At 46.4% G+C, this 21472-nt stretch overlaps 1 protein-coding gene across 1 annotated transcript; it reads right to left on the bottom strand.

Moving 5' to 3' along the window:
* Positions 1–7879: 7879 nt before the first annotated feature.
* Positions 7880–21371, bottom strand: RAE1 (ribonucleic acid export 1). The gene is made up of 12 exons (XM_010958578.3): positions 21176–21371; positions 18486–18582; positions 17859–17963; positions 16775–16867; positions 14823–14909; positions 13762–13848; positions 13576–13647; positions 12453–12560; positions 9405–9511; positions 9239–9314; positions 8466–8660; positions 7880–8335 (listed from the first exon to the last, which is right to left on the bottom strand). Exons 2-12 carry the CDS (start codon positions 18573–18575, stop codon positions 8249–8251), a joined length of 1107 nt encoding a protein of 368 aa, XP_010956880.1. The 5' UTR covers positions 18576–18582; positions 21176–21371; the 3' UTR covers positions 7880–8248.
* Positions 21372–21472: the final 101 nt, after the last annotated feature.

Below are 21472 nucleotides of genomic sequence, written 5' to 3'. Positions count from 1 at the left end.
ATCCCACCTCAGGCTTTGTTCCTGTCCCCACGAGGGGAGCCTGGACTCAGCACCCTGCTCCAGAAATGTCAGCCCTTGTCAGAGGCTGTGCCTGGGTGTGGGCGTTTGCTGTGGGTTGTTGAATTGCGTTCCCCCCAAATGTATTCAAGTCCTAATGTCTAGTACCCATGAATGCGACCTTATTTAGAAATAGGTATCCTGTACTATCATCTGTTTAAGATGAGGTCATATTGAAGTGGTAGGGGGCCTAATCCAATGACTGTTGTCCTTATGAGAAGGCAACATAAAGACACAGACACAGGGAAAAGGCCACGTGACAGCTGAGGCAGACGTGGGCGTGGTGCGTCTGCAGGCCCAGGAACGCCAGGGCTGCTAGCAACGCCAGAAGCTAAGAGGAAGGTTTACGTGAAACAGCGCCTCCCCTCCTCATGCCCTCAGAGGGAGCATGGCCCTGCTGACACCTCGAGTTTGGACTTCAGCCTGCCAGATCCATGAGAGAGTAAATTTCTATTGTCTTTAAGCTGCCAGTTCACGGTCACATGCTGCAGGAGGCTGATGCAGGCGGAGGGGAGAGGAGGCCCAGCCCCCAGCAGGTGGAATTACAGCTATTGGACTCAGGGTTCGGAGCTGCCTTCAGAGCCACACAAGGGTCCTGGGACTCCGTGGGGTCCTTCCAGCACTTGGGCCTGGGAAGCACCCCTGTACATCTCTGAGCTTCAACTGCTCAGCTGGGAAAAGTGAAGAGCGGGCCAACTAAGGATCCTTTCACTTAAAATCGCCAGTTAATGTCCAGTCCCGTCCTTCCCTGCCCAACCCTCCTGGAAACAGAACTGGCGCCCACCTTCCCTGCACCCCTCCTGACTGTCTCTGGAATCTGCCCTTAAGCCCAGCGAGCAGCCCGGCTGGAACCCGGCCACCCCCACCTGCATCTCCGAGGCACCACGTGGCTGCAGCCCTGGGACCCACGCAGATCCACTGTCCTCGGCAGCCAGCCTGGTGCTTGGATCACTGTCACTGGTTTGGATGCTCCCAGGGCCTGGGGCTCGGACTCCATTCAGGCCTCCCCTCCAGCATCCGTCAAAAGCTCATGTCCCTACCTGACCCTACCTCATACATCTGTTTACTTCCGTATGGACCGTCTCCCCGTGAGAGGCCAGCTCCGTGAGGATGGCTGGGGGCTGTGTTGTTCATGGCCACATACCCAGGGCCTGGCACAAGGAAAGCACTCAGTAAAGATGTGCTGAGTGAAGGAACAAATATATGAATGAACACATTCCAGAAGACTTGAGACTGGGGGTGTGGAGGGAGGGATCCCCAAAGCCTGTTTATCTTAACAGAGATGTGAGCCATGCAGCGTTCCCACGGAGTCAGGCTGGGCAGCCACCTCCCCGTCTCAGAGCTGGGCTGCAGCTGGGGACGTGCGGGCCACCTGCACCCACCTCCACCCAGACCAGAGGCCTGAGAAGCCTTGAAATAAAACAGCGACACAACAAAGCAAAAGAGGACGCGCAAGAGACTTTCACCCAGCAGCCAGGCGTGGACTGGGTCCTGCAGTTTCAGTTTCGGAGAGTAACCTGCCCCCTGGGCTCCTTTCTGATTATCCCTGTCGGATAGTGAAGTCATTCTGCCTTCTTTTCGGGCTGCCCTGGGGTGGCGGCCGAGAGCAGAGGGCAGGCTGCATTTATGTCCTTGGTTGCCAGCCCCCACCACGCTGGGCCTCAGTTTCCTCAGCTGTAAAATGGGCATAATGACATTGCCTTCCTCCCGGGGCTTTGGTGAGGCTGAAATAAGATAACACACAGAGGGCTGAACTCGTCTTCAACCTGAACAAGAGCTTGGTAAATGCGAACTCCTGCAATTTTGGTTTTTCCAGCCGGCACTTGTCAGTTTCCCGCCTTCTCAGGCAGCCGGAGACCAGGTGGGGAGGTGGGCACCTGTCAGCTCTCCTAGCCATGCTGTGTGGGTGGCTCCCTTATGCCTGTGGGACAAAGCCCCAGATCCCTTTGTTCAAGATGCCTTCCCTGTCACCCACACCAGTGCTGAAGGGCCCAGTGTCCCAGGTCGTGTCCCTTCTCAAACATAGTCATGTTCTGAGGTACTGGGGGTTAGGACTTCAACATAGGAATCTGGGGAGGGACACGGTTCAGTCCGTGACAAATACCTACTTGGCACCTGCAGGCAGCTGAGTTGTTAACCAGAACCCTGCCTGGGGCCTCCACATAGGCCACCACCTCACTGCGGGCTCCCACTGGTGCGGGGAGGAGTGGGTTCATGTGACCTGAAGCACCTCAGGAGGGTCCCCGGCCCCCATCCCCAGGAGACATGCAGGAATTTAAGGACAGGGTGAAATACCGTGCTTCAAGGATTCTCTCAGAAAAAAATCAGCCTCAGTTGCATTTCTGTTTTAAAGGCCAACCCGAGAGCCAGAGGGACCCATGGGGGATGGAAATGCTGGCAAATACGTCACACTGCTTAAAGCGGTGAGTCCAGGCCCGAAGCCCAGTCGGAGCAAGGACAGCCTCCCCTCCCGGTCCCCTGGCAGCCTTGTGAAATCTCACCTAGAGTAGTTGACACTGTACCAAAGGACTACTGGCTACATCTTAATTTGAGACTCAGAAGCGGAGGAAGAGACCTACACTGCTGACCGGCGATGGGGAAGAGAAACTGAAGCTGTGGGGCTGACCCAAAGGGCCTTGCTGATTTGGGCCCATGGGACGCCAGGACTGACAGTTTCTTCTTACGACTTGTGTCCACCTTCCTGTCCCCATCACCTCTCCTGCTCTCCTCGACCCAGGGGGGCGGGGGAAACCAAAAGAGTAAGAATGCATAGCAGTTACTTTTTAGGGGCTGACTTACAATTTAAGCAAGCGTGTAACAGGTATTTTAAAATTTGCTTTGAAAACGGCCCTCACCTTAAGAGTATTTCTCAACATATCGATGCAAAATTCACACTAGACTTGCAAACAACAGGCTACAAAATTATCTACTCTGCTTCTGTTTGTCTTGTAGTGACATAACATCTGTTGTGATAAAAACTCTCAAAACTGCAGCCACATGGTTCTGCTGCCTTCTCCTGCCTTCCCCAGAGCAAGGTCTGTGAAATCCAGGTAACCTCACTTAGCAGGAAATCCTGCAGAGCTAAGACGTGCTGGCAGTCTCTGGATACCAACCTACCCCCTCTCAAGGGAATAGGATGCCTGTGTTGAAACTGCCTTTCGTAAACACTGTGGCCCCGAGACATTTCCCACCAGGCGCTCTGAACCCAATGTCCAGGGTTTATACAGCTTGTTCAAAGGCCTACAAAAGTGTCTGAGGTGTGGGGAGAGGTGGGAGAGGAGGGAGAGAAAATAGCTTCAAAATATGAGAACAACAATCCCAAATTAATGTTTCATTTAGTGTCTACAAATGTAATACTATTGACCTTACTATTTACAGAGTTCCAAAAATTTGTCAGGAAACACTTTTGAGAAATTTCCTGGTATTCAAGGTGATCACTGATAAATCATTGCCAAGTGTAAATTAAAAACTGCCAAATAATTTCAGAAGTAAAACACGAAAAACATTTTTTTCAAAAAATTTTCAGTAAAAGAATATGTATTTAAGGTAGGATGTGGGCACACTTTAACATTTGATGTGATGAGTAGGACACCTCCAAACAGTCAGAGGGCCTGGGGGTGCAATGTCCCAGGGCAATCTACTGCGAGCAGTAGATTGACATTTCTGGTAACCACACGTACAAAAGTACGATCAGGTGAAATTAATTGTATTACCCAGAATATTATGATTTCAATGTGTAATCGCTGTAAAAGGTTAATGAGATACTTACATTCTTCTGCTTTTGAAATCTGCTGTGCTAAATTTACTTTTACATCTCAATTCCAACTCATCACATGGGGACCTCGAACATCCAAAGTTACTAAAACCCATCTTTAAATGCCCTTTTTGCCACCGAGACCCATTTGGGATGGAGGTTGGTCTTTCCTAATCTTTCCTTCCCAGACCAGGGCAGGGCAGGCAAGTGCTCGGAGTCCCCTGCACCTCACTCAAGGCTTCAAAGTCCCAGGAGGAAACTAAGGGGGACATTAAATTTTAAGTAGAAATGTCAGGAATCTGACCTCTGAAAAATTGTCGACTTTGGTGTTTCCTAAGGAGGCCATCAATCTTCTAAAGATAAAAGTGTATTATTTCAAAGAATAGTATTCTAGCAGTATAAATAATCCTTCAATTCCACTTTCCAACTGCTTTACAAGCTTAGTAATGGCAGCCAGCGGGGCACCGACTCGTCATTTCTTTTCATCAGCTGAAGTGGCTGAAACTGAATACAGAACCTGATCCCCCGACTGGCATCACTGGCGCCATCTGCTGGCCGCACTGAAGCAGCCTCCCCTTTCAAGAACCCTTTTACAGACTAGCAAGATCTCCAGACTGCCCGTCCGTGGATGTTTTTGTCCCAAAAGCCTCCGCAGATGCCACCCGCCCTGGAAGTTACAGGAGTAGCAGCTAACACTTGAGCATTTATTACCCGCCAGCCATGGAAGCACTTCATGTGCATTGATTTCGAATACTCACCCCAGCCTTTGCGATAGCTACTTTCATTAATCTCTCCCACTTTACAGATGAGGTCACTGAGGCTAAGAGTTGTTTAAATCACATGCTCAAGGTCACAGAGTTGGTAAGTGACAGAGCTGGGGTGTGAAGGCAGGCAATCCAACTCCAAGTGCCTGTTCTTAACTATGCTGTACAGCTATTTCAATTGTCGTCTTATGAACAACATAATGACCCTTCCTATTTTGGGGTGATTGCAAGGACATAGTTATGACTGGAACTCACACAGTACCTCATGAGGTTATTGAACCTCAAGAACTCAGTCTAAACCATATAAAAGGAACAGAAAAAAAAAAAAAAAAGGAACGGGGACGGAGAAAACTTCCAATGCAGGATACTATAAAATATATAACACATGCACGCATCAGTTCGTACACACACACACACACACACACACACACACACACGTAACGGTAGCGCAGTGTGCAGACACACCGTCACTGTGAGCAGTGCACCGGAATGTTCTCAATGTTCTCTGCAGTCTTCTGTGACTCCATTTTAAAAAATGCTTGTTGCGACAGCTACAGTCATTGTACTACCTACGGATGGGTCACGATCGAAATCGGAAAATGCTGGCTTAGATGTTCCTATATGCTTTCAAGGGTATGCATTTGGTTCCTTTCTTACAGAGCCCTTCCTTCAAATTTGAGTAGAAGTAGAGTACCCCTCCACTCTGCCAGGTAGCCTAGAACATACAGAATAATGTCACCTTCGTGTCACCTTCCAGCGAGGTACGTCTGCACCTCAAAGATGACTTTCAGGTGGCCTGTTGTAATTTCCATTGAATCATTTCGTGTCTTGCTTTCATTGCTTTATTTTCACTGTATTTTTTTGTGATTATTTTCTACTTTGGGCGGAAGATATTAGGTTGCCATATACTGAAATTTTTTTCTCTAAATTTATGGCGCTGACAAATTTATTTCCAAAAGGCAAGTAAGTGGACTGATTTAAAAAAAAAAATAAGTAAATGGCCGTGGAAGCGGGGTGGCCGGGCGTCCGGAAGCTGCGCTGTAACCCGCCCTCTCGTGCAGGGCCCCACCTCCGGGGAGCTTCACCCTCGCGGTGGAGGCGCCTTTTCCGGGGACAGCAGCCCCTCGCTGGAGTGGGTCCGCCTGCACGTTGTTCCAGCCAAGCCCACCCAGCCCGGCATCCTCCTGTCCAGCGCCGCCGCAGATGAAGCCACTCCTAATGCAGTGGGGGGGCAGGCAGGGCTCCCCTTGACTGAGAGGGGTCTCCCAGGCAGGCTCAGACATGCGCACGCGCCCAGCACATTTCCATGCTGGTTCTCGTGTCTGCGGAACACTGGGTTGGACCAGACATAACAGGAACGGATGTGGGCCTCCCTGTACACGACTCCCAAACCTGTATTCACCCTGTTTCACCAGCATCTTAACACACGGTCCTCGCACCAGATCGTGTGCAGTTAACCAAGAAAAGTGGTGTTACAAACAGGGACGAGGAAAAGCCTGGTAAAGCCAAATGGAAAAACCCAGTGACAGCACAACGTGAGCTGTGGAATCTAGGTAGCAGACATGTTCACCATGGCGCTCCTTCAACTCCTCCGTTTGTTTGAAAATTTTCATAGTAAAAAGTTGGGGAAAAAAGTGAACAAAACTTGTCTTCCCCATAATTCCATCTTCAGTGGAATTATATTATATATAATTATATATTCCACCTTCAGTGAAAGCCGGAACTCTATTTTTAACCGGGCGTCCAGTAAATTTTTAATGGCAGACTGATGTGACATTAAAAAAGTGTAGATTACAATTTTATCTTTTCAAACTAGAAGATGCCATCAAATTTCTTAATACCTATTGAACACCTACTGTATGCAACATACAGTACTCGTGCCTGCAGGGATGATGTTTAAGATGGAGAGTTCCTCGAAGACTCCATGTACCTTTTAGGAAACATGAAAACAAGTATCTTAAGAAGTCTGATGACTTCCACAAATGTTTACAGGTTCATCAGTAGCAAACACGCAGCAGGCTTTTAAGCTTTCGGTTCTAGGCCTGTGGAGAAATAAGCCTTGTCCATGCACCAGGATTCACATCCTGGGGGGTGGCAAGGAGCTCGCTTACTCCTGGTTTCTGGCAGCGCTAAGTCCAACCTGGGATTAAGCAAGTGATTTAAATCTGCCAGTTAGAAAAACTATCCCCTTGGTAATGTGACACCAATCTTGGACAAGAACACTCTAAAAGGCTCATGACTTAAGATTCAATATTTTGCGGTCACTTTCAACCACAGCCAGGCACTAGCTTGTAAAAAATAATGAAACTGTGGCTAAAGGTCTACACCTGTTCCCACCTCCAGTGAAAGCTGGCTGCTGAGTAAGCAAGTGCGGCTCTCTTCTCTCAGCGGTCTTTCTTACCTGCTTGATCTGCTCGCACGTTCAGATCAAAGCTGGGAAAAAATTAGCTGTAGACAGTTAACTTGAAAATTCAGATTTTTTTCTAGTGCACCTGCCTTTTTTTGTCTCTCTCAAAACAAACAAACCAACAAACAACTTTTCCAGCTAAAAGAGACAGAGTTAATGGTCTGAATTCATCTGTGATCTGATGACTAAAGAAATCTAAACCAAGTGCAGGCAATCTCTTCAGTAGAAAACTTTATTTTCAATGTCCTTTATGAATAGACAAACACGTCTTACAACATGATCAATATCAGATTTCCACACTGAGCAAGTTAGTTTACATACCAGCTCTAAAGAGTAAACCAGGAGCAGCATTTGGGACCACAGGGTAAAAACACATCACTCATTTTGGATACTTACCAATCAGGAATTCTGAATTACATGAAATAAAAAAAGCAACATCCCAAAACTACGTCTGCTGGGGGCAGGAGCTCAGAGCACTTCCCATGCGGGGACTTGGGTCCTAACTTGAAGGCCACACAAGCATTACCCACTAGGGCTTTGTCCACAGAGGCCTGAGCCTCAGAACAGGAACACGCCTGTTCCAGTCCCCGGGACATTGGCCCAGCAGGGCTGACAAAAGCACTGGGGGTGTTAAAGGTGGGAATGAAGGAAGCAAAAGAACTCATTCAAACTCTGCCCAGCAGTGCTCGGAGAGGCTGCTGCCCGACGGTCCACACTAGGAACCATCCCAGCTCAGGATTCCCTCTTCACTAAGGTGCGAGGTTTCTGCATCTCCCAAAGGGCATCTGCAATCACAAATCAAAGCCCGAGGATGACACTGAGCAGGACGGCCACTGCAGACCTTACGGGGGAAGGTGGGTGGGCACGGGGAGACACGGACAGAGGGAGCTTAGCAGATCATCTTCAAAATATTTTATTACAAAATACAGTACAGGGTTCGTAGAAGGTTTCCCAATGTTCTCTAATACATACACTGCTGAATGAAGCACTGCAAAATACCTGGCAGTTGCCCACATGGATCTAAGAACTTCTATAATAATTTCAATCCCCTTAGAGTTACAGATGACATCTGTAACCGGCAGTGGAATGGACAGACGGAGTCACTGTGGCCGTGGGGCTCCTGACTGCTGAACAATGACATGGTTTTCTCCGGGGGTTGAAATCCACATCCATGGCTGACAACCCACCAAAAGCTGAGACCCAAATTCGTGCAGAGACGAGGCAGAGTGGAGAGAGGACCCCGGACAAGCCCCGGGCCTCCAGCCACTACTTCTTATTCCTGGGCTTTAGCTCCTCGGCTGCATTACGCAGGAAAATGTAATTTTTCTTTTGGGGATTATAAAATTCATGTCCCTAAAGGGGAAAAAGAACAGGATCTTAAAAAGTGATTAAAAACCAAGTTCGCATCCTGTGGCCACTTTGAATACGGCCAGTCTTGTGCTCTGCTGCCCGACAGCGTCCAGCGGGGCTGGGGAACCCTTACCTTTGACCAATCATAGCTGGACGCATATGCAAATATGTTCCCATTGTGATTGAAGCAGCAAGCCGATATCGGCTGATCTAACTGTTCTGAAGTTTTTAGTTTTGTCCTGGCATCTTTGTCCCAAAAGCTGAATCTACCATCAGATCCTACAGTTGCAAGGGTGCCATGAACTGGATGGAACGCAATTCCATTCACCTGCAAGGATGGACACACACAATGAGAAGCAGAGGCAGGGGAGGGAGGAGAAAGCAGGTTTTTGACAACGCTGACATCCTGGTGGAGTCAGGAAACAAAACATACAGTTATCATTTCACCAGAGCTGGCCGCCCGCCGGTCACAGAAGCTGGCCAGGCTTCCTGAGTCAATCAGCAGCCCGGGACCCAATCTTGCCTCGTTAAGAACACAAGTCAGCAGAAGTTAACAAGTATGTAGCTAGTAACACCAAGAAGCAAACCTCAGGAAAATGCCTTTTTCTTTTTCAGCAAACAGCAATTTCTCGGTTTTAGCAAAGTGTATCAACCGTCTGCCAGCACTCATGAAGGTGGAAGACACTCCCCCAAAACTCCTAAGCTCGCGTTCCGAAGCAGAGAGAACGAAGACAGTCAACATGTTCATAAAAACAGAAAACTGAAACCTCCTGCGTAAGCTGTTTATCTCCGCACATGACCACACACAATGACAGCAATCGTTTCTGATCCCACAATGACTCAGCCATCCACCACCGAGCCTCGTTTCTAGACACATTCTCAGGGTTAAAGTTTCTAAAAACGTACCGCGTAGATGTCTTGAGGAGCTGAAGTGTTGGTTCCGTTAGATCGATGACATTTAAAGGTGAAGTTATCTTTGGCACTGAAAACACAAAGGCCCAACTTAGTTTTCCTTTTAAAAACACAAAGTGTCCTGTGAGAATCACAGGCAGGCTGCTGGGGCGGCACTTACGGGTTTGGGGGGTTGATGTAGTGAATGGCAACTCTCCCCTCGATGCTTCCCAGGGCAAAACCCGTCGGCTTGTTCTGCTTGTCTTTAAAAATAGCCACACATCGATGCTATAGTTTGGGGGAGAAAAGTGTTATCATCACACTGTAAAATATAACATTCCATAATGAATGTGAAGGTAAACAGCTTTTACCCCATTTTGGGTCTTAAAAGAATCAGAAACATATTTCTGAAATATGGTGAAGTAGATATTTCCATTCCTCCAGTAAACATTTTCTTCCTCCTTGTATTGTGCCGCGTACCGCAGACCGGGCGCTTCCATCCAGGGGCTGTTCCTCCTCTGCCGCCCTGACGGCCTGCTGTCACCGCAGCAGGGCACAGGGCTTTCAGAGCCCCACCAGGTCCTATTCAGGTGCTGGCCCTTGGTGGGGCGGGAGGAGGACATGTCACTGATTTGCAGCCCATCATCGACTAGGCGGGTGCCCTCCAGCAAGTCACATCATGTTCCCAAGCCGCTGCTTCCCCAGCCGGAAAGGGGAAGTCGTGTCTGCCCGGCGAGCACGGAGGAACACTAATGTGGCAGTACCTTCTAAGCTATGAACATGCCACACAAAAGCCAGACACTGCACTTGATCCAACAGAGTCTGAGGGGCCCAAAGGAGGGTCTCCTGGGCTCTACAGAAAGTCCCGTGGGAACAGCCCACGGCCCAGCCTCCAGGGACAGAGCAGCAAGGACTGGGGCCCATCTGGGTCTTCACTTCCTCCTTCCGGTGTGACAGCTTGGCCTGACCCAGGGGACCACCCACCCTGCCCAAACTGGACATCTTAGCTCCTGGGAGTTCAGGAGGTGCTGGGAAGGGGTCAGGCCCAGGGCTAAGCCACACAAGATGAAGGAAAAGAGCAGCTTGTTATCATGGTATTTGCTAGAGCATGCAAGTTTCCTAAGTAAGTCGAAAGGCATAGGCTAGTTCTATTTCTGTATCATTTGCCACCTCTGCCCTTTTAAAAAATAGCACATCTGTTACTTTTCTGAATAGAAAAAAAATACAGAGACAAAAGTCTGTAAGTCCTTAAAGGACAGGAGGGACCATGGCTGGTCAAGCTGTCCACCTTCCTGCCCTGCTCAGCACAGGGTCTAGTATACAGCACAGACCAGGAGCCACACAGCCTCAAGGGGCGCCATTTACGAGAACACACCCGCACAGGGGCCTTACGCCAAGGCTAGTGGCATCCTTCAACAAACAAAAAGCCAGGTACATGGCGCAAGGTGGGAGAGGCAAAACCAGACGAGGTTTTGTCAAGAAGTTTGGGGCTGATCCAAGGGGAACTGAGGAGTCACTGCCGGGTCATAAGCAGGGATATGGCAGGGTTGTACATGCCATCTCAAGGAAGAGCCCCTGACTCATGTATGGAGAATGGACTGAAGAGGGCACAGAGCTACACTTGTGTTGTCATTCAAGACTCGGGTCAGATGTAGAAGGCAGGAGGAGAGAATCACGTACAGAGCAGAAGTGAGATGAGAGAGGAGGGAGAGTGAGTGAGGATGATGCCCAGAGTTCTGGCTTAGACAACTAGGCGCTGGAGGGCCAATGAGGGAGAGGCAGAGCACATGGGAAGAGCAGGCCGGGGGCAGGGGGCAGGTGACTATGTCTATTCACTCAGCAAGCAATACAGAGTACGTCTGTGAAAGGCCTGGCTCCAGGTGCCAGGAATAACCACGACAAACACAAAAATCTCTCAGTTTACATTCTAGTTGGAAAACAAGACCTATATGTATGTGAATGTCCAACTGACGCACAAATCTATATACACACAGCATGCAGAGAGTGACCAGAGAGAACCCTGACAAGAGGTAACAACTCAATAAAGATCTGCAGAAAGCAGCCCCGGGCCTGGCGTGGGATACCGCTGGGCTGAGACATCGGGAGTCATGCAGAACAGCGTCACTGTGGGTGTCCTTGTCAGAAGCACAGGGGCAAGGTCTGTCGGGACCCAAGTCTCCAGCCCACAGGTGTGACTGAGCAACAGCAATGGATGGCAGACGGGATTCTGCTCAGGTAGAGAAGGCATGGCCAAGGGCAGACGCCTGCAGAACCTCCACGTGCAGCAAGAACCAGCAAGGAAGACTAAGCAGCAACCAGAGGGGCAGGAGGCAAAAGGCAGCGCGACAGAAACCAGGGGCACAGTTTTAAGACCATGTAAGGACAGTGGTGAATGATGCTAAGATGAGCGCTGATCAGTATCTGCCAGAATTACTGACCAGGAAGCCGTCAGTGGCCATGCCAAAAAATTTCAGTGGAGAAACAGGGGCAGAAGTATCAAAGAAGCAGGGTGAGAAATGAGTGGGAGGTAAGGCAACAGAGAAAGCTCACGAAAGACACCTGTCTTCAAAGGGAAAAAGGGACCTAGCTGGCAGAGGATGTGGGGGTGAAGAGGTGTGTTTCTAGGATGAATGAGACTTGAGCTCGGTTCAGTGCCACCGAGCAGTACTCAGAAGTCAGGAGATGAGATGGAAAAGGGAGGTGGGCGCCTGATTGCCTGAGGTTCCTGAGCAGGCTGGAGGGCATGGAGCCCAACCGTAAAACTGGTCTTTGGAGAGCACAGACTCCACCTAACAGGTGGGAAAAGGCATGGAGAGATGCAGGTGTCACCAGAGTTCTAGACTCAGGAGGAGGAAGATGAGGAAGTTCCCGACCGTTAGCTGCTATGTTCTCAGATCAGAGGCTGATCTGATCTGCTGAGACAAAGGCTAGAGGAGGGAGAGTCTTGGGGTTTGAAGAGAGAGAAGATCTAGGAATCCATGGCAAGTGAAGACTGAGCTAAAAACGGAAGCTATAAATTCATGATGGAACCAATCCACTGAGACGTGCATCCACTTGGCTCTCAGTGGGGATGTTCGGAGAGGACAGTCTCTACTCACTAAGTGTTTTTGTTTATATACTTAAATTCGCTCCCTTCTGATGTCTGAAAGTACAATGATTTCCATATATGGGCACTGACTACCCATGACAGGTGCTAAATACAAGCTTCTTGATTTGACTTATGACTCACCTGGTGTTTCAGGGGAGATTCTATCCTCCTGAATTCAGAAGGTTGATTCTCTAACTGATAGACGATCAGTCCCCTCTCTGCAGTGGCCACCACAGCCATAGGATAGATCTGGGAAAAGAGGAAAGCAGAGACATGCTTAAACCAGAGTGTGCTCTTTTTTATGCCAAAGAGTTAAATCGATTTTTTTGTCACAAAAATAAGACTGAATTTTTAAAAGTTTAACAATCCAATGATATGAACATGTTTCAAGAAAACCTAGAGAAATCATATTTGAAAGTAGAGCATTTGTATCTTTTTTAAAGACTTGTTTTTTAAAACTATAAAATACATGACTATTTAGAAGATATACTGAGGGATAGAGAAGAAATTAAAATCACCTTTACCACCCCTTCAAAGGATAACTGTTGTTAACATTACAGTATGTTTACTCCTGTCTTTTTTCTGAACATTATACAGGTATACGTGTATGTACATTTCTATGTAATTCACATCCATCCTTTAATCAAAGCGTGTTTAGTGAGCACCACTCCATACATTTCCCCAAGAACACTAGCAGTGGCCACCTAACATCCCCAGATGGACCTCCCACAGGGTTCACTTAACCATGTCTGCCTTACTGGCCCACTGGGTCACTTCCAGTGTTTCACTATAGTATACTGAACAAAGAACACGTGCATCTTTACTCGTCTCATGATAAATGCCTAAGAGTGGAATTACCGGGGCAGCTAGTACAAAACTTTAAGACTTATTGCTAAACCAATGGAGAAAGTTCTTCAGCTTCTATCCCATTCAGAGTCACCAAAGATCTCACACCACATCACAAAGTTATTGCCAGTTTTCCTACTGCCACAAAGTGTTATGTCACACTGGTGACAACACGGCATGCGGCTATCTGCGAATGTTCACGTAACAAGTGACTAAAAAAGGCACACCCAGTTTTTAGTAATTCTAGAACAAATGCAGCATGAAACCCTCCAGACTTAAGATGACTGAGGCAGTCCAAACTACACCCCACGTCTAGTTTGAGAGATTTTTGGGTTACTGTCTAATTGCAAGACATCGTTAAGTTAAGTAGTATCTTTTTTTTTTTTTAAGGAAATACATATTGTTAGAAATTCCTTACCACATCAGCACAGTAACACCTTTCAGGGAGTTGCAAAACCATCATAGGATTTGACGATCGTGTATCCCAAAACTAAAAGGAAAAAAAAAAAGCCAGTAATTGACTATTCAGAGCTAAAGTCCAAACAGTGTAAGAATAAACATCAATCTTGGTCAGGCCATGCAGTCCCTTAACAGTGTGCCATACCTTCAGAGTCTTATCCCAGCTCCCGGTCATCACACAGCTGTAGTTTGGTGCTTTGATCCAATGTATGGTTTTCACAGGAGCATCGTGCTTTCAATAAGACAAAACAAAAAACAGATCAAAGTAAACGTAATAATATGCTACATAGCTTCGGTTCTGGAAATTCAAAGAGAAGGAACTCATTTAAATATTGAGTTCATACCAAACACAAACCAAAACATTCAATGTAACATTAAGGGCCTGTATCTACCTTCCATGCTAACAAAATCAGATTTGATTTGAATCATAATTAACTAGTATGTGAGGGTGAGTGCAAGCCCTTCCTTAGGGGGTAGATATTCAGAATAACTGGTAAGGAACTACATCACAGTTGTATCTACTTAGATGACATGAATTAAGAGGTCAACGAGATGCTTCTGGCACAGAGTACTGTGACCTCAGAGTATGCAACACCTTCCTGAAAATGTTTCAGGGGCAAGAGGCTCCCCATCACCAGGTTAGACCCTCTGGTTCTAGGTTCTCTCACCTTCTGCTTTTCCGAGCAGTCTTCATACAAGAACCTGCCTGCTGTCCTCGAGCAGACTGTAAGAGCTCCATGGCAGGTGGAAGTGTCCCTCTTGTTTACCCCTGTATCTCTACTCCTAAGGACAGTGCCTGGTGTATCGTGGGCATTCGGATATATACTTGTCATGTGAATGAGTGACCAAATGCGGGTAGTACAAGGCAAGCCGCACATGGGTGCTGGAATGTCAAAGACGGGGATGTTGAGGACCAGCAGCTGTGACATTCTCTTTTATAGGTTTTAATATCACTAGCTCCTCATGATGTCATCCTCATCTACACGTATGTGGAAGGCCCATGACAGAACAATTTGCGAAATACTAGTAAGAACGAGAATGGTTACACAATTGGTGTTTCTTTCTGTGCCAGTATATTTAAGTCTAACTGATTTGGCATAGTCAAACTCCATTTTTCCTATAAGACAATTGTTATAATTAAAGAATTGTAATAACCTGGGGCACCAGCCTTGCCCAGCCGTTTTGCAGAGGGTGAGTTTTCATTACCTGTGCAATCTGTATCGCTTGGTTACTGTTGAGGTCCCACATTTTGGCAGTTTTATCACATGATGCTGTAAATACTTTGCTCCCATCCTAAAATAAAATGGAAGAAATCTGGCATTCTAAGAAAAACAAAATCTCTATATGTACATTTAGCTATCAGGCTGAAACACTGAGGCAGGTTTTATTTTGCAATTTTTATTTTTCCAGTTATGTGGGGGCCAGTGTATTGCAAACTATAATGTTATCTACAAAACATATTTTCAGCTCAATTTTTAATTATTAGTTAATTTTTCTAAGAGATAATATGTAAACAGGTTTAAAAAAAATGTAAACAGCATTATGAGTTATATGGTGAAAACTAAGCCTTTCTCTTGTCCCTGACCCCAGCTCACATCTCAGAGGCAGCCATGGCCACTCGCATGTCCTCCAGAAACAGCCTTTGTATATGATACACCTGTGTAATACCTACCAGGAGCCGCTTTAAAAGTTATTTTCTTATTTTCATCAATTTCAAGCCTTCACAAAAGTTGCAAAAATACAATGAATAGCCCACAAACCTATCACCTAGATTCACCAACTGCAAACATCTTTCCACATTTACTGTATCTCTTATTCCCCTGCAACTCCTCCTACTCTATACACATATTTGCATAATTATTGCTTTTGTTCAGCTCAGTATTTCATAGCATTCTAAAGTATATACAATAAAACTACATTAATTTGCAATAATCATTAGTGAAATGTAAATTACAGTATAGCTTAAAAATTGGCAGTCACTGTGTAATGGTTTTTAGAATATTCACATATAGAACTCGTAAAGTAGTTCAGTCAAATAGGAAGTGCAAGACAATTTAAAAAGAAAATGGACTGAGCTGAAAACCTGGACCAGTCATCAACATACTTTTTTCCTTAAAGGGCCATACAGTATATCTTTTAATCTTTGTAGGTCAAAAGGTCACTGTTTCAACTCCTTAACTCTCCTGTTGTAGCCTGAAAGCAGCCAAACACATGTAAATAAATGACTGGCTGTGTTTCAAGAAAACTTTATTTATAAAAATAGGCAACAGGCCAGATTTGGCGCATGAGTCACAGTTTGCTGACCCCTGGCCTAGACGACTTCATCTCTGGTTCCAGAGCGCAAAGATTTACCACTGTCTTCCCTTAGCAAAAACTTCTTCCCGTTGAAGACACCAGTTCTCCATCTGAAAGAAGAGATAAAACCTTCTTCTCTATTAAGTTATAAGGAACTCCACAGATCCTTGAAAAGATGCTAATGCACGAAGTGAGCTGCCCTGAGGTTGAGTGAACTGGCATTTACAGAAACAGATACAGCCTGTTTCGTTTCTCCGAGCTGTACACCGTCTAGTGGAGGAATCAAAACATGGCAATGAAGAGGTGCAGCTCAGCGAGCTGAGTCCTGAGACCTGCAGAAGGTACTGCGTTGGGTGGAGAGAACCCAGAAAGCAGCTATGAAGTTTGGGAACGGTGTTGTGAATGCTTCACAGAAGAGGTAAGAACTGAGCTAAATCTTAAAAGGAAAGTAAATCACATGCGTATAGTTGTATGTGCATCATCTCCACTCCAGGCTTGCGGTCAAGTTTCAGCTCTAGCTCCTCCATTTCTTGACTTTGCCAGGTTACCTCATCTCTGAGACATAAGATCACAGCACACTGAGAGGTAGGAAAGGCTTTAAAAAATTATCTAATCCCCTGCTGAAGGAAACATGTCAATAAATTAATGGACTTTTTATGCAAGAAAAGCTTTTATAGAGTAATTCTGACATGACTCAAGTTAATCAAGTTATGAAAATCAATAAATAACTATTTCAGTCAGAAACAGCACTTCTACAATTTGTGTACATACATGCTATTTGTCTCAGGTTATATACAAACGCATATATATCCCAAGTTACACTGTCCTTTCTAGGACAACATGGACAATTGGCTGAAACTCACATCACTCCAGCAGACATCCAGCACAGGCCCAGTGTGCATCTGCTGGGCTTTTGGAATGGTCTGCCCACTATCCTGAACTTCCCAGCAGCGAACCTACAGTAATGAAACAAATTAATGCAAACACAGCAATTAATGATTTATTACACGCATTTAACCCATATGTTCCCAGCCATAATCTGATAAATGCAAATTTACATACTAGACACTTTTCCCCTATCAAATCAATAAAAATAAAATGAGTAATACTTGGTGCCAGCAAGGATAAGCTGAAACTTGTACTACCGGCCGGTGTGTAAATTGGTACAGCTCTTCTGGAGAATATTCATCAGAAACCCTTGAGTTTGTACCATTCCCTTCTGGATGTGAGAAGGATCTCCTATGGTGTACTTTACATGCATTGTCTCAATTAATCGCTACAACAGCCAAAGCTCTGTGAATTTGCTGTCATCTCCATCTCGCAAAGCAGGATATGAGGCTTAGAGAGGTAAGATAATGGGCCCGGGTCCCCTATCTATGTGAGTGGCAAAGCCACGATGCGTTTCTATGATTATGAGAGTGGTTAATCATTCAAGTTTACTCTAACAGGCCCCTTGCACTTCTTCTGTCAAGTGCCTCTCAAAATCCTCTGCCTATTTTTCTACCATAGTTTTTCTTCCTTTTTGTACACTATGATTTTTTTGTTTTTGGCAAGTATAGTGTCTATGCAAGATTTATGCTGTATCTAAAGGCAAACAACACTTTAACATATGCCTAAAGAACATTTTCAGGATGTTCTCTAGAAGGGAAATTTATGTATACCGTCATGGACATTTATTTCAATGAATACTACATTTCATTTGGGAATACATGTCAAGATACTGAACTATAGAGTAGAAATTTTTTAATGATGCATATGATCCTGCTTTCTCAACAAAAATTAGTGCAACAAGCCATTCAGAATGGTTCACACTCTAAACTAGTTTCTTAAAAAAGACCACGAATAAGCCTTAACTCTGCTTCGTTCACTTGGAGGGGAAAAAAAAAAGCTAAGCTTATCCACACAAAGAGATATGACAGAGAGAACGTGTGTTCAAGGAGCACTTACATCGTTAGCCCACGATCCTGCAATAAGAAAGTTCCCCGGCAAGGTGGGGGGGCTAAAAGATAGACAACCAATGCTATCATCAGGAGAGGACGTTACTTCAATATCCTGGGGTGGAAAAAGTCAATGTTAAGACGTGTGCATCATCACAATTTCTTTCTCACTAAACATCCCATGGTGGACTTCCCTTGTGCTCAAGAACTGACTAAATTAGACCTTCCATACTCTGATAAAACTGAAAAAAGGGAAGAGTAAACAAGCCAGCACAAGTCCGGCACTGCTGGGACTACACGCAGCACTCTCAAAGAAAGGCCCACCTGCTCACTCTCGCCCAGAAGGGCTCGATCACAGTTATCACCTGCCTCCATTCCCCACAGAAATTCTGATTCAACCGCTGTGGGCTGTGCCCTGGGAATCTGCAATTTTAACAAGCACCTCAGTGATTCTGGCGCTAGTCCAGGGGACACATGGTTTCTATGCTGCAATATTTGAGAAAGCAGGCTAGACAGAGCTTCAGAGTTTTCGCCCCAAAGGAGGCTCCCAAGCCCTCTGGGTTTCTCCCGCTGTCACCGATGTAGGAAACCCCGGACTTCACTGTTTCTACAAACCCCGTGAAGTTCTACGTGGTACCTTCATAGGATTGTGATTATCTGTGGTTGTGCTGCCAAACATGCTGGACCCACCAGTTCCAAAACCCGAGGTTGTTCCAAACAGACTCATTTTGGCCCTAAAAAATAATGGGAAAGGAGACAGGTCCTTTCTTAAGAAATAAACATCACTGAGAGGCAATATAAAGATAATTAAGTAACAGAAAGGAAATAAAGAGTAAATAAATGATGTCAGGCTTCTGATTTCTAAAGAACTCTATGTATTAAGCACAGTGCTTTTAAAAAACAAACTTTCTAGTTTAGTTTTTTTATGGAAAATTGTAAAGATAGGAGAGTTCCCATACACCCCACATCCAGTTTCCTTCTTAGATGTACCATTAATTAACCAATATTGATACATTACAGCAGAGTATTTTTCAGTCACCAGCTAGAAAATAAATTCCCTCATATTTTTACATAGTTAGAGACACCGTGCTGAGCCCCAGGAATATAAGAGCAAACCAGCAGAAGGCCCCATTCCAGGTTCCCACTCAGTGACAGATCACTTTCTTACTAATTTCTGCACTCCAGTTTAGGTCAGTATCTCGGCATGAAGTTACTTAGAAAAGCAACCAGTCCTGGCAGCGACTATAGGAGGAATTTTAAAACAGTAATCCACTTTGGTCTGCTTGAGTACCAAAAGGTCTGGCATTATGTTATGGGCATCTGCCCAGCAAGAGTCCCCCCACTTGGAGTTTCTTCCTGGGCACCAGTCTCGTAGGTCCACAGGGGTTAGAACCATGCCTCTGCCACTCAGCAGAGCTCAGACTCTAATCTCACTGGGCCTCATTTTCCCTATTCTGCAAACAGAGAACACTAACACTTTCTCCAGGGTTGCTCTGAGGATCAAATCAGATTATCTCCGTATACAGTGCAGTGTCTAGAGCATAGTGGGTCAAAAACTTTCCCCCTTTTCCTTCCAAGAAGAAAGTCTACGCTTTATAACTCTCTGATGACTCACACACATTGATGCCACATTTTCAATTCTGTCGTTGGTTAGCAAATTTTTACACCCAGAAGTCTACCGTGTCAGTAACCTCTCTCCCAAAGGAGCCTCGCAGCTGAGTGATACGTGAGGTAACAAGAGCAGCATCTCTTAAAGAGGACAACAGAGACCGGGAAAACCACGAGGAATTTGCGGAAGGTATCTGAGTTTCCTGAGCTTCAAGAAAAATAACCAAGTGCAGACGTACTAGTTCTACAAGTGCATTAGTATCTCAGAAATGACTCTGTGAGAGGACGTGGTGCTTACTGAGCACCTCTGCCTCAAATGCTAGAGACATATTTGAAACATGAGTTAACAGCATGAGGAAACAAAGGAATGACAAGGCTTCTGCAGTGGAGTCCAGGAACTAAATATATGGCTTTGGGCAAATTATTTAGCCTTCATTTTCTCATCTGTAAAAACAGACACTAATATACACTTCACAGGGTTACGAAAACCAAGTGCAGTTGTAGACACAGTAACTGAAAAACTTCTGTTTCTTCCTTCTCTTCAACCATTAAGTTGGGAGAGAGCATTTCTGCCATCAGGGATAAACTTAGGGAAAAGAACAAAGGCCATCAAGCGTTAATCACCCATGCGCACCACATACTGTGCAGGGCACTGGGAACCCTTAAGAAGTTCAGAAGACGTGTTCACCTCCAACCTACCTAATCTCTTCCTGCTTTCTCCCTCCTGGCCACACTAGCTCTGATGGCTTCCTCTGCCTGTGAACACTGCAAGCTCCTCCCTGCCTTGGAACAGTCCAACTAGCTGTTCCCTCAGCTGGGATGATTCACCTTCCCCCAAACTCCCAGCTGTCTCCATTTGAATCTTCAGGTCCCAGTTCAGAAGTTGCCTCCTGACAACTTTTTGGGGTGACGGACATGGTCAAAAACTACACTGTGGTGATGTGTACACGACTGGATTAAAGTTCCCAAACTCATCAAAAGGTACACTTTAAGTGACACTTCAATAAAGCTGTTAGAAGCCTCTTTCTTAAGAAAGTCACCTCCTCAGAGGCTTCCCTGCCTTCCTAACGGAACATATCCAACCATCACATCCCCGTTTTCTCCACAGCACCGGCCACCATCAATTTGTTTGCAATCAATCTCTTCTCCGGGGGAAATGCCGGCTCCAAAACGGCAGAGAGCTGGCTAGATTCTTCCTAATATACTGGCCCACGGCGGCTGGTATTTCACAGATACTTGCATGGGCGGAGTGTGTGTGCATTCGTATGAAAAAAAGACTTGGCAAAGGAAGACAGAAACAAAGAAACAGAGTTTTAGGGAGTGATAAGTGCAACAAAGGAGGTTAAGCGGGTTGACGTGGGAGGGTCTAAAAGCAGATGCCCTTCTCCGGAAGAAGCCAGAGAAGGTCTCCGGGGTGGTGCCATGTATCTGGTGAGAAGCCACTCGTGTAATAAGGAAAGTGGAGGCGACAGGTGCTGCCATCAACTCTGTGACCCTCCCCGGTGCCTTAGTTACCCCGCAAGGAAAACGAGGGGGTTAGACCTGAAGCGATTCATAAGGCCCCTTCCAGCTCTGACGTCCCTCCCAGAGATCACTAATGAAGCTCGCCAACAGTCGGGCTCGCGACCCAACCTCGCGGCGGGGCTCTCTCCGCCCGGGGGCCCCGGTCTCGGCGGCGCCATGGCGGCGGTTAACGAGGGGAAGCGGCACGGGGCCTACCTGAGAGTCGTGCTGCGGAGGGAAGCCGGCGACAGAGAGCGCGAGGAGCTCGGGAGCCTGCGATTCCGCTCGAGCGCGGAGGAGGCGAAGGCGAGGTAGTGGGAACAGGAATTCCGAGAGCCCTAAGTCTACTCACGCCGGCCGAGGAACTGCCCTAATTACCGCGGAGACAGTGCGCATGCGTCCCGGAGCTACTTCCTGTGTCACCCGGAAGGCAAGGAGGGAAGGAAAAGGCTCCTCCTCCCTCGGGGTGATGGCACATGCGCAGCAGCGCTATTGACGCCAAGAAGGCGGCCT

This window comes from Camelus bactrianus, chromosome 19 (genome assembly GCF_048773025.1).
Source record: "Camelus bactrianus isolate YW-2024 breed Bactrian camel chromosome 19, ASM4877302v1, whole genome shotgun sequence".
In the NCBI taxonomy this organism is placed as follows: Eukaryota; Metazoa; Chordata; class Mammalia; order Artiodactyla; family Camelidae; genus Camelus; species Camelus bactrianus.
Note: the sequence above shows the minus strand (reverse complement) of the source record. Positions and strands in the feature narration are given on the sequence as shown.